Below are 13,887 nucleotides of genomic sequence, written 5' to 3' on the forward strand. Positions count from 1 at the left end.
CAGAGACATCTGAATCATCCATCACTGTTGAATCACAGGTCCAACTCAAGCCAAGGTACTTATGTTACTACACTGCAGCAGTATGTGTGTAATTAAAAGTGTCCCCTGACAACTACTAGAAGATACAAAAATAAGGTTTCTCTTACCTCTTTCTTCCCGAAGTCACCCCCAGGATTCATTGTGGCTAATATGCGAAATTTATTTCCTGCAGTGAGTAGCTCTACTTCATCATTCTCACTACCTTTCTCTGCTAACACCAAAGTCTTTTCAGTTTCAAGAACACTAGAAAGGAATAAAAAGTCAGTATGTGTTCCCATGAAGCGTCTAAATACACATGCACCATTAAAAATGTATAGATACAGATTCAGAAGCTATATATTTCTGATGTTTAACCAGGAACTGGGTAATTTCAAGAAGTCTGATCTAATTTGGATTTGTGATTAGTGCTCCAAGAAGTAATAAAAACTACCATGTTACAAGTGCATACCTATTAAGTCTTTCTAGCACAGAATCATCAGCTAGTGAAATTTCATCCATGAGGAAAAAGCTATCTCCTCTCATTGCTAGAACAAGGGCTCCATCATGCCACTCGAACAGCCGAGGATGGTCAGAGTCCTCCTATTTGAAAGGGAAGGGGGAATAAATCAGAAACAAACAAGACTGAGCACATCTCTGCCATGGATTTCTTGTTTTAAAGCATTGTTATGTATCAGATACCTTACTACAACTTACCTTGTCCTTTGACCACTGCCTAATTGGTCGTAGACCACCCAAGAAATCAGATGTCTCCATGTGCAAGTGACAATTTACAGAATACAACTTCTGATTGGCTAAGGCAGCAAACATCTGACAAATAGTTGTTTTTCCACACCTGTGTAGGCAGAATATCAGGGACTCAGTTTAAAAACCCAACGTCACAGCTTTAGAGAAAAGAACTAATTCAGAATTGCATTGTGAAATGGAAGTGCAAACTGCTGACTCTCCTGCAATGTGCTTTTTGTGACTATGATTCTCTGGAAAGGGTGCTGTCACCTGGATATCACTATAAATGAGATGTACAAATCCATTCCTCACACATTCCAGAGAAGTAACAGAGAAAGCAAATTCTACCACTAGCAGACATGTAAAGGGAAAGGGAAGCAGATAAGAGGGGGCAGATTCAACCCACAGATGATCAGTCACCATGCCACCACTAAAAGTTATTTTTCTTACAAGAGTTTATCATAATTTTGTCAGAAGATGAACAACTAATTAGTCGCAGGAGCAAAACCTGCACACGTAACACAGTACACACAATTTCTGAAGGCAACACAAAACAATAACATGAAGAACAGTTTACCCTGTGTCTCCAACGAGTAGTACAGGCTCACCAAACTCCAATGCTCGGCCTACCAACACTGCAAGCCGTGTCATCCTTCGAGTCCATACAACATGGCCAAACTGGTCATCCATTACAGACTTCCCTGTAAACTCTTTAAAGGGAAGGGAGAGGGGAAAAACAGTTACCCATACACAGAGGTCACAGTCAGCAATATTACCTTTGATCAAGCATTAAAATTTCTCATTTACCATCTTTTGTAAACTGAATCATTTGCTTCTTCATACTTTCTTCTGAGAAAATGTAGTCGGGATTAAGTTTCTTCTTAAAATGTTTTTCAATGACAGCTTGAATAACCATTTCCTCCTCCTGTTTCCGGACTCTCCCTGCCAGAAGCATAAATCCTAGATACAAAAAGACAAAATATACATACTCCAATATGCTTGCCCATATCATTTTAGAAGCCAAAGTTAATAATCTAAGACTTGGAATCATAGTTGTCCCTATACAGGAACAATACTAAGCTGAAAAGAGGAGTAAATTCTCACCATCATTGGCTAAGTGCTGAAGCCAGTCATAGTCCTCTTTTTGTTCTGCCAGCCGGTACCTCTCAGCCCACCGGAAGAGATCACGAAGAGTAATAAATCCATGCTTGCCTGAAAACACCGATGAACCTCTGCGACGAGACTAGGTTAATAAGGACATAAAGTAAGTCCCTGTGGCCATCCACTGTCCTCTGGATCTACCACTACTTTCAATCTTTATTCCCCTTGTAGTACTCCCTTGTCTTCATGACTCCCTATCAGGCCGAAGGATGGGCAAAAACCAGATAAATGCAGTTTGCGTTGTTTCGTGGCTCATGGCCAAACCATGAACAGAACCATGAACTTAACCAGTTCACAGTTCCGCAAACCCTGCTGAATGAGATTGTAATTCCTTTAAAAGGGGTTTGTGGAAAACCCAAAAAAACAGCTAAGTGGTGGGGGGCAGCATTCCCTGATGCTCAGCTGTTTTGGGCTGCCTTGCACAGCCTCCCCATCATGCAGCTGTTTCCAGGCTGTTTTCTGCAGTCCCTTTAAAGTTTACAGGAACTACACAAGACAGCCCAAACAGTTTAAAGGACTGCACAAGACTGCCTGAAACAGCTGAGCAGCAGGGACCACCTTCCTGCTGTCCAGCTATTTTTGGGACTTTTGCAGGGAACAGATCTGGTTTAAAGGGACTCTAAGTATCTACCAACCATCATGAACTGCTTTAAAAATCATGGAAGTTCATGACAGGTCATCCTGAACCACAAACAAGTCAAAACTTTGTCAGCAAGAAAACTAGGTTAGAGTCATTTTTCCTGAAATTCCTGTTTTTGAAAAACCTGAATTTAATCGAAAAAGTTTGGTTCGCCAAAATGTGGTGGTGGTCCTGACTGCAGCTGATGAAGGAAAATGCACTGCTGTATCTCATTGGTCCACCGTCCTATTCAGCATTTAAGGGTTTCAGAAATACATTATTTAAATTAAAGATATTACAGTCACCAAATTCTTCTTAATACAAAACTCCTGCTGTAATACTGTATTTTCATCCAAAAAAAATAATTACTAGATTCTTCTAGCTGCTGCCAAACTGCTACTCAATAGTGGAAGCCCTGCACTGCTCTTTATGTATAATCCAGACTTCAGTTTATCTAACCAGTGAGGCCTAAGTGGCCAAACTCTAACTTGTCCCTGTAACAATAAAGCCTCCAATAAACGGAGAGCCTTTAATCCCACTCAGAAATGGCCCTTCCCTCACCCAATGTCATATAGTAAAAAAATTAGCTGTTCAAGCACAGACTACCAAAGGGATAAACTATCCCCCAAGGAAAAAGAATTGGCTCCAACAAACCTTAAAACAGAATGAGTTCAGACAATCTCTCCTCATTTTTAGTAACTTTTTTATTTTATTAAAAGAATTTATGCATTTCAGATACAAAAGAGAAGAGACATAATCCAAAAACAAAAAGAAAATCTGCAAACAGTAAAATCTTATTACAAGCAGAACCACATGACCTAATTTATCAGGGAACATCATAACCCAATATAAGCACATCTTACAAAATTTCAATAATATAGGAATATTTCAATAATAAGAGAAGGAAAATTTCAATAATAAGAGAAGGAAAATTGCACCTCACAACATAGGCCACACTCTATATTATTTCTAGGCAAAAATTTATTTTCACTCATATAATCTATGACAGGATTCCGTACTCCCTCAAAAGACTTCTTATCTAAAGGGAGGACAGATGTAACAAAAAATGAATTTTGAACTATTTTATCCATGAAACAGATTTTCCATATTTTCCCTTGCCACTTTTCTATTGGAACTCTAGAAGCTTTCCAGCATGATGCAATAACTAACGGGGCTGCTGCTACCAATTTAGAAATGAGCAACTTAGTTTGCTTTGATATACTGATACCTTTCCATATATCGAATAGACAAAATTGGATTGATTCTAGAGGCTTAAATGTAGTTATTGTATATATGGCTTCTAACACTTGCATCCAAAATAACTTTATTTTGGGACATGTCCACCAAAGATGTATAAGAGAACCTATCTGTCCACAATGTTTCCAGCATAAAGGACTTACCCCCAAGTTGATTTTAGAAAGTTTTAAGGGGCACAGATACCAGTTTGCTATTAATGCATAATACTGCACTCAAATAGAGTGTATAGAAGATTTGTATGAAGGAGAATTGTAAATAATATTCCAATTGTCCTGACAGGGTTTCCGGGGTTTCTTTAGCCTACCTTTGTATATATGATGGAGGTTTAAAAAACTGAGAATTTAATATTAATTTATATATCTTTGAAAGAAGACCATTAGAAGTTTGTGGGGGCTTCGATAATAGATTTTCAGTGAGGTTTCTACAAAACTTAGACTGTTTGGAATACAATACCATAACCTCTCTTAATTGTAAAAATTGGAACCATATTGATTTTTTTTTTATCTATTTCCTGATTTGTCAATAACTTCTCCTGGTGGATCCACGATTTATAAAAATCCATGCCTGAGTTCATCCATATATTGAAATCAAAAAGATTTTAACCTGGGGGAAACCAATGATTATTTAGGACACTTGCTATAGGGGAAGGGGCCAATTTCTTTCTTAATCTATCCCAGATCATAAAGGTGTTGACAAAATGCTGTTAGCTGCTAGTGATAAAGATCTTTTTTGGGGGGGAAGCCCATATAGCTCCTCTGAGAGGAATGGGAGCAGAATAAGCCCCTTCAATTTGAACCCACACTTCATTAGAAAGAGGATTGTATAATTGTATTAACTGTGCTAAATAAGAAGCCCAACAATAAAATTTCAAGTGTGGGACTTGAAGGCCTCCTTGTCTCCTTGATTTACAAAGCATCTGAAATGCTATCCTAGCTTTCTGCCCTTCCCAAATAAATTGATTTAAAAAGCTTTGCCACATATGTAAAGATTGATCTGGAATAGAAAAAGGTATAGTCCTAAAAAAACACAAGAATTTTGGTAAAACAAAGTTCTTAATTATAGAAAGCCTTTCTTGCCAAGACTCTTTTATTCCAATTGCCCATTTGTACTTGTAGTTCCCTGTATAGCTGACCAAGATTATAATCAATTATAGTGGAAAGGCTGAGAGGTATTTTAATTCCCAAGTACCGCCAATGGTTTGTAACCCATGAAAAGCTAAAGCTAGCTTTTAATTCTGATTCCATAAGTGGAGAAAGATACCTGTAAAAATTTTATTATCTTGATTAATGAGAGCGATTAGCCTATATGAGGAAGGCTGAGATTCATCTTTTCCTTCCTTAGCAATAGGTACTATAGTAGCGTGGGACCATGAGGCAGGTACTTCTCCCGTAGACATAATATGATTACAATTTCTGGTGAAATATGGAACTAAGATCTCGTGGAACAATTTATAAAGCTGCCTGATAGCCATCATTTCCGGGAGCTGAGTTAGATTTTAAACTTTTATTAACTCCACCACTTCCTCCTCCGTTACAGGTTGATTCAAAAAAGCTCTGTCAGCTTCATCAAAACTAGGTATCAATTCTGATTGTTTAAAAAGCTGATCTAGAGCTAACCTATCAATAGAGCTATTAGCATACAGAGGAATAGAAGGAGGCAAACAAATTTGCCATATTAGGGTTTGTAGAATCTTTCGGGCTCAAGTGCCGTGTTCTACTGGAGAAAGTTTTCCTTCCAGACGTTTCGTTCTCAGCTGCGGAGAACATCCTCAGTGGCGTTGCAGCCGGAGCAGGCGCTCTGACCTTCTTGGCTGCTGTGCATTGAGTGGGGCCAGGGCTGCTGGAGAGCTGCTATTTATAGGCTGGAGGGGGTGTGATGAAAGGGCAATTGGTTTGTGGATGTGCCCATTGTTTGGTGGGGCTTCCTGGAAGGGTAGTGATAAGGAAACTGGCTGTTGAATGTGACCATTGTTCTGTGTTAACTGCTGGGAGGGTTGGAAGGGGTGTGAAGATAAGGAAGATGGTTGTTGACTGTGCTGATTGTTCTGTGGAATTTGCTGGTTGCTCTGAGACTTTCTGCAATTTATAGTCTGTAGGGTGTTTTGCAGAGCTGGGTACCAAGATTGGTGGATGAAAATGCCTTCTTCCTTTCTGTTAAAATTGTGCTGGTGTTTGTAAATCTCAATAGCTTAACACGGCACTTGAGCCCGAAAGATTCTACAAACCCTAATGATGTTACCAGCCGTGAAAACCTGAAATCTTTGATAAATTTGCCGTATCTTTTGACTTTGTTAAGGTAGCCCCTTCTAAACTCAGAGAATCTACTATTCTGGATCTTTGAATATTTTGAGTTTTCCATTTCAATAGTCTTAGGGTCTTGTTGGATCTCTGCCAGTAACATTGTTTCGTATAAATTTTTTTGAATCTGATTTCTAACATCTCTAAAATCTTCCGCTCAGCTTGTAATTGTTTGTATATTGTTTTAGAACATATTTTAGAATATCCAGATCCCAAATTCTTGATGTTTTGTAGTAATTTGTTTTTGGTGTTAAATTTTTGTTTGTTCAAAGCCCCGAATAAGCAATCAATTTCCCTCTCAAAAAGGGTTTTCATGCGTCCCACAGTACTGAAGGTGAAACCTCTACTGTATCATTTGTTTCAAAAGAAAATTTTAGTTCTTTCGCTATCATGCGAAAGATACATTAAGTTGCAATGGACCCAGGAATGATCTGTAAGTAGCTTTGGCCCTATTTCTGCAGATATTAAAGCATCCTTTAAAACTGAGGAAATCAAAATAAAGTCAATTCTTGAGCTAACCTTATGAGCATGGGAAAAAAAGTGTAATCCTGTGTAGATGGCTACAAAAATCGCCATGTATCAATTAGATCATGGGACTGTAGAATTTTAGATATCTCAGTACTTATTGACTTCCTTTTAGCCAGTTTTTTTGAAATCTGGGATTTATATTTCATAACATCTAGGACCGAGTTCAAATCAGCCCCAATAATTGTTGCACCTTCCTTAAATTGTGTTCATTTTTGTAAGGCAGCCTCCAAGAAGGATTCTTGATTCTCTTTGGGAGCATAAATTGCACCGAAAGTTACTTTACAAGAGCCTATCCACCCTTTAACAAAAATATATCTACCTAAATCACCTTTTTCAGAAGCTTCAAATTTAAAACATAGCCTTGTGGAAATAAGGCTAGCCACTCCTCTAGATTTGGAAGAGCCTATAGACTGATACTGCAGTGGGAACAAAGTTGACCTTAAAAAAGGTTTTGCCTCAGAACTTTGGTGTGTTTCCTGTACAAAGATAATGTCTGATTTACCTCTCTTCAAATGAGCCAAAAAACTAGATCTTTTAATTGCTGTATTGATACTATTAATATTCACTGAAGTTACCCTGATTTGCTGGTCTTTACCAATGATTAAGGAGTCCGTAGAATGGCCCCTCCACCACCATTAAGAGTCTAAACCGATGCAAACTCATGTATCTAAAATCTTTATTTCTTTCCTCCACCACTGTTAAGAGTCTAAACCGATGCAAACTCATGTATCTAAAATCTTTATTTCTTCCTAACAGTCGATGGCTCAAAACAGGAGTCCCCCCTTATTAAAAATAAACAAAGAAAGAAGCAAAGAGAACTGTGTTTTCAAATAGAGCCAATAAAAAGACTTCCCGAAGACATCAACCACTCCCTCCCATTAGTATATCTAAGTCATTTGTTTACCATAATTCACCTTGATGGCAGAACCTCATTGCCACAGTCTATTAAGATTAGTATGTTTATACTTAAAGAGTTAAGAAACAAAAAACTTCAAGTCTAATTCTCCTTATCTGGAGGAGTAACTAGCATACGCTTCCTCTTCTTTTGATTCCCACCTGGCTCTGATTCCAGGCTTTTATTGCTTTGGACTGCACACAGTAGCCTTTCCCCTCTTGCAGCATCAAAAGCTGAAAAGAGATTCCCTTGGTGATAGAATGCCAATCTTCCTGAAGAAAGTCAGGTGTATCTGATTTTATCCTCTCTCAGGGCACTAGCTGTCTCTTTAAGGTCTTTTCACTTCTGCTGGTATATCAGGAAAAACCATAAACTGAAGAAGCAGAGAGCCCTTTTCCCTTGCTAGTCTTAAAATGTTTTTCCTAATGTCCTTGTTCCCAAAAGTAGCAATTATGTCCCTTGACATTTTCCTTTTGGGATTGATAGTCTCATATCTTCCAACTCTAAAAGCAGAGAAGATAAAGGAGGGTGGTTTCTCTTTTAAGTGCAACAGTGAGGTAAGCCAATCCATCAGAAAACCAGATAATTCTTCTGATAAACAAATATTTTCTGGTATCTTGCGGAATTTCAAATTTCCACTCTTCTGAGTCAATTCCAGGTGGATCACTTTATCTTGGTGCTGTTATAATGTATCTTGTAAGGAATTAATTTCAGTAGCATTCTGAAGAGCCAATTCTTTAGCTTCCTGAGCATTACTAGCTGCAAGGTCAAGCTTTGCTGTAATCTCTTGCAATTTATTAGAAATTGGAGTAAGCATCAAAGCCAACTTATCTGTTAAACACTCCAGAGCTGTATTTAGCATTTTTTCAGATACTACTTGGTCTTTTTTGTTTTCCTCATTAGCAGGAGTTACAACAGAGTTTATAAACATGAGAGTAGTGTCCTCCACTCTCCCCCAACATGATAAATCTTCCTGCACCGACAAGGCTTGTTTTGAAGAAAAATATGCACCGTATTTTTCGGACCATAAGACGTACCGGACCGTAAGACGCACCTTCGTCCTCCGCCATCTTCTGCTGCCCGCGCCTCCCAGCACAGCCATCGGGGATGTGGGCGCCATTGCAGCCTTCGGGCTGGAGCTAGGCATGCAGGCGCACGCAAAGCGCTGGGGCGGAGGGAGCCAGGCATGCAAGTGCGCGCGAAGCGCTGGGTTTGCAGTGGGAGCCAGGCACGCAGGCGCACGCGAAGCGCTGAGTTTGCGGTGGGGCGGAGGGAGCCAGGCACACAGGGAGCTAGCCACGTGTCCCGCCGGCAACTGCGAAGCGGGTTTGCAGTGGGGGCGTTTATGGTCCGGTGAGTCTGGGTCTGCGGTGGGGGTGAAGGGAGCGATCCCGGCACTTGTCTCCTGGGGCTGCAGGCCCCCTTCCCCCCATCTCCTTTTTTTTTTCAGTCTCGCTCCATAAGACGCATGCACCCCCCCCCCACTTTTTTTGGGGGGGGGGAGTGCGTCTTATGGCCCGAAAAATACGGTGCTTACTGTGTTTGCTGTTTTCCCTTCTTGTTGGCTTTTATTTTTCCTTGTTACAGGAGGTGTTCTTTGAACCTTCTGAATAATTATTCCACGGGATAAACCAAAATGTTAGAGGAAGAGAGCAGAGCTCCGCGACTAGCCTGCCGTAATGAGCGGAACCAGCCCTAGAAAGCATGATTGAACTCCCAATCTCTCTCTTCTCTTTGTCAGGTATCTGATGAAGGGAGCTTTAACTCCTGAAAGTTCATGCCCCAACAATCTTGTTGGTCTTTAATGTGCTACTATGCCTGAATCTAGCTTCTCTCTTCCCTGAAAAGATGCTCTTGAGCACTGAAGAACCCCAAGAAGGCGGATGGGGGCATGGGGGTTGAAGCTTGTTGCTAACATTCTTAAGGTGCACTCTTATCTCTCATACAACAAGGTGACCTTGCTTGGCCACTACGCAATCTCAACTAAACAAAATCAAAATATGCCTTCCAAAGAGATCAAAGGACATGAAGAATTCAAAGTTTTAATCAGGCTATTGTTTACAGATTCAAAATGTCAGCAAGAACTTCCCAGTCCACAGCACACTTGGAAGCCTACTTGCCAGCCTGTTCACGTTAAGTAAAAAAACCCCCTCCAAACATAAAATGACAAGTACCTGCAACTCCAACATGACTCGGACAAGTTTAGAACAGTAAGAAGGTGGAAGCTGGCATCGTTTGTGCAGGATTGTTTCCAGCTCTGAACTTGGTAATTCATCAAAATGCAGCTCTACAAATCTATTCCTGAAGGCTCTGGACAACACCTAAAACATGAACAAACAAAAACAACAGATTCTGAAACACCACCCCCTTACAGCCATTCAGAACATGACAAAGCTGGTCTACTGTCCACGTAGCAGAAGTTCTATCACAGGTGGAAGGGCATGTTTTTTGTTAATTTCAAAGAGTTCTCCTTGAAATGTTTGCCCATCGAAAACTGATGTATTTAACTGTATTACAAATACACACAGCCATCTTCAGGACATAACAATTACATGCAATACACAGATACCTAAAACAAATAACTGAAAAATGGAGCTTGGGGGATCCAACCATTTGGAAAAACTAACGTTTTCTAGGCCAGATATTCTTTGGAAAAGTTAAGGTCACAGCTAGCGTTGTGAACAGGACCTAACTCAATGTTATTTTAAAGTTACTCATAAAACTCTGTGATCCTCTGAAATGGCCACTATTCTCTACTGCCAAGAATATTCTGCCCTGCAGAACCCACTACTTTTCTATACTCCAAATGCACATTCATACACAAAATCCAGATTTTTCTCAGAAGTTTTCAGTCTACTACAATAGGGATGTACAGTCTTTGTATTATTTATACATATTGTGTTATTCATACAAAAAGATATCATGTTTACAGTACCAAGTCATTCAGAGTGATTCAAAACCCTTCCAACCATGCTGTGACCCACGGTTAATTGTGATTGTTGTGAACATTTATGAGGAGAGAGGAACCTATATGCCCCAAATAAATTTTTCAGAAAGACCACAAGGGGGAGTCAAAAGAGAGCCTACATCCAGAACAACAATGGTCTCAGAATCTTTCAACCAACCTTCCTGCCTCCATAGAGCCCTGGGGGATTTTGTGTGGCAAAGAGCATGAATCTTGGGTGGGCTTTGACAGTTTCTTGAGTCTCTGTTATAAACAACTCTCTGTTGTCATCTAGCAGTCTGTTCAGGGCTTCCAAAACGTCAGAAGGTGCCAGGTTCAGTTCATCTAGGATTATCCAGTAGCCTTTTCTCATGGCATCAATTAGGACACCTTTAAAGCAATTACAAAAGGGACAAATATAGCAGCTACTAAGATTTTAAATATACCCTGTTTTGAAGCAGCTATGGAAAAACCTCTGAAAATAAAAGTGCTTTTTTGTTGCTTTGCACTAAAGTCTAATTGTGCACATTTGTTGCTTTGCACATTAGGTGACTTCTGCTATGTATTGAGAAGAACAAAAGACACTCCTTTTAAAATAAGAGTAGAAGTAGCAATCAGTATCTCATTGTACAGGTGAAGCCTAGGTTGTCTACATTAGAAGAAGAGGAAGCAGGAGGAGGAGGAAGAAGAAATTGGATTAATATCCCACCCTATACTCTGAATCTCAGAGTGGTAACAATCTCCTTTACCTTCCCCCCATTCCACAACAGATACCCTGTGAGGTAGGTGGGGCTGAGAGAGCTCACAAAGAAACTGCCCTTTCAAGGACAACTCCTGTGAGAGCTATGGCTGACCCAAGGCCACTCCAGCAGCTGCAAGTGGAAGAGTGGGGAATCAAACCTGTTTCTCCCAGATAAGAGTCTGCACACTTAACCACTACACCAAACTGGCTCTCATTTGATGTGACTGGGCCAATCCTGAAAATCTTTCCCATTTAAGGCTTCCCTAGAAATGGGAACCGGAAATTGTATATTTTGGATTTGTTCAGGTTAATGAAGATTTGGCACAGATCACAATGAAATTTCTTGTCAGACTGTTTGCAGGCTCATCTAGAAAAGTCTACTGAAACTCACAAAACTGATCAAACAGCAATATCTCCTTAAATTTGTATCAGAGAAGATTGCATGTTTCGCCTAAACATACAGGGGAGGGACGGTGGCTCAGTGGTAGAGCATCTGCTTGGGAAGCAGAAGGTCCCAGGTTCAATCCCTGGCATCTCCAAAAAAAAGGGTCCAGGCAAATAGGTGTGAAAAACCTCAGCTTGAGACCCTGGAGAGCCACTGCCAGTCTGAGAAGACAATACTGACTTTGATGGACCGAGGGTCTGATTCAGTATAAGGCAGCTTCATATGTTCATATGTACAGGAACATAGCAACAGTTTGATTTGGGCTGAGTATTCAAACAGAGCTGCTGAAAGAAAAACCGAAAGCCATAATTAATTTCACAAGTTTTTCAAGAATTCAGAGACATTAAGAGAGGTCAACTGACTGGTTGCTTGAATATTGACATTTAGTGCAGTCCCAAGGCTTCTACAGAAAGAGCATGAGTCTTGGGCACCTCTGTTAAGGAAGTCAACTACACGGACTAAATTTTTCTTTATCCTACCCTTCCTCCAGGAAGGTTAGTGCCATCTCCCCCACCCCATTTCCTCCACAGCCATCTTGTGAACTAATTAGACTGAGACAGAATATCACCCAGTGAGCTTTATGCTAGGACCACACTTGCTTTTATGAGAGGAGATTTATACCCTGCCCTTCACTAGTTTCAGAGCAACTTACATTCACTTTCCCTTGCTCTCCCCAAAACAAACACCCTGTGAGGTAGGTGGGGCTGAGAGAGTTGCGAGAACTGTGACTGACCCAACGTCACCCAGCAAGCTTCATGTTGGGGAGTGGGGAATTAAATCTGGTTCTCCAGATTAGAGTCCGCCGCTCTTAACCACTACACCAAACAGGCTCTCAGTTTCTCTTAGCTTCTTTCCCACACAACTCCAAATCTTCAGTCCTAAATCTTGAAACAATATGTTCTCATAAAAGATTTATTCCAAACAGCACTGCATAGGGAAAGGATCCTCATTCCCCAGCCCTTGTTAACAGGGAAAGGTTTTGCACTACAGCTTTTTAAGCACTATATAACATAGTGCTAGATGATAAATCCTAGGCAAATCAAGAACAGATAAGAAATTAATGTAGTAAACACAACTCTACCTTCCTTAAATATCAGTCTGCCAGATGTATCTGATGTGTAACAGCCGATATACTCCTGAATGTCAGTGTGTTCATGATTGTTTATTCGAACACAATGGTTCCCGCTAGCAGCAGCCAAACAGCGGATTAAACTGGTTTTACCAACAGAAGTGTCTCCTTGGATCAGCACTGGATATGTCCTTTAAGAATTAACAGACAGGAAAGCAATTTGTGATGGCCGAACATTTTTAAATCCCTTCAACCCTTGCTTGGCTTCACAGCACATTGTCTAAGAGAGCTTCCACAAGCCGAGATTTACCCATGGCATGGCATGCATTTTCAAAGGTTTTGCCAAATACCAAAGTTCAAGGCAATGAACATCTGCAGTAATAATTTCCCTGCCAAGCTCTCTCCTGCATATGAAACAGTAAAATCTAAATAGTGTATTTGCAGGTACAGTCATTATAGGTATGGATATTACACACCCCAGTGACAATATTGCTCTGCAGGAATCTCAAAACTGCTGCAATAACCTCAGTGATTGCAGTGCTTAAAACTCTTTGATTCCAGCTGCATTGAGGCCTACACATACATTCCCAGATATGGTTAGAGACCAGAATCAGCATGAACTTGCTAGTAAGATAATCCGCAGCTGGGCCATTTTAAGTAAAGGGAGTATCATCTTATCCTAGACATCCAATTAACACATTCCAAGCGACTGAGTTATAGTTTTCACCTCTGGGAATGAGAGGCCTATCTACAGTAAAATTTTGTTTCTTCCCTTGGTCTATCACCCCATACATCACGTGCTTAGCAACACTGAAGACACTGACATCACCTCTCAGGTTTCTGATTGGCTAAACAGGCCTGTAGCCAATTTGAAACCCTTACCGTAGTCAGTTAGTGTTTGCCATTCAGTGGTACATTTGCTCAGCTTGAAGTGGCTGCCTCACCAAGCAGTTACTTTGCTCCTGGCGTCCATCTTGAATCACTGTTTGTGTAGGTTAAAGCCCTCTGTGTCTCAGAAGACAAGAGCCACTTTGCTGCTGAACCTGTCAGCCTTTGGATTTACATCTGGTAACTTGGAACCTTGTTTCATAGTACTAGCTAAGCTGGATAAGCACAGAGTTTGTTATTTTATTTGTTCACAGCCTGTCTTTTATCTATTTTTTGCACC

General features: G+C 40.4%; 1 protein-coding gene across 1 annotated transcript in view; it reads right to left on the bottom strand.

Annotated features, from left to right (window-relative positions):
* LOC132570542 (midasin-like) overlaps nucleotides 1-13,887 on the bottom strand; it is a 168,914-nt gene that overhangs the window by 111,720 nt on the left and 43,307 nt on the right. Inside the window, 9 exon segments of the mRNA XM_060237254.1 lie at nucleotides 147-282; nucleotides 488-618; nucleotides 733-871; nucleotides 1,340-1,472; nucleotides 1,570-1,722; nucleotides 1,867-2,005; nucleotides 9,694-9,840; nucleotides 10,645-10,853; nucleotides 12,732-12,910. Coding sequence (XP_060093237.1) covers nucleotides 147-282; nucleotides 488-618; nucleotides 733-871; nucleotides 1,340-1,472; nucleotides 1,570-1,722; nucleotides 1,867-2,005; nucleotides 9,694-9,840; nucleotides 10,645-10,853; nucleotides 12,732-12,910 — 1,366 coding nt within the window.

This window comes from Heteronotia binoei, chromosome 1 (genome assembly GCF_032191835.1).
Source record: "Heteronotia binoei isolate CCM8104 ecotype False Entrance Well chromosome 1, APGP_CSIRO_Hbin_v1, whole genome shotgun sequence".
NCBI classification, from domain to species: domain Eukaryota; kingdom Metazoa; phylum Chordata; class Lepidosauria; order Squamata; family Gekkonidae; genus Heteronotia; species Heteronotia binoei.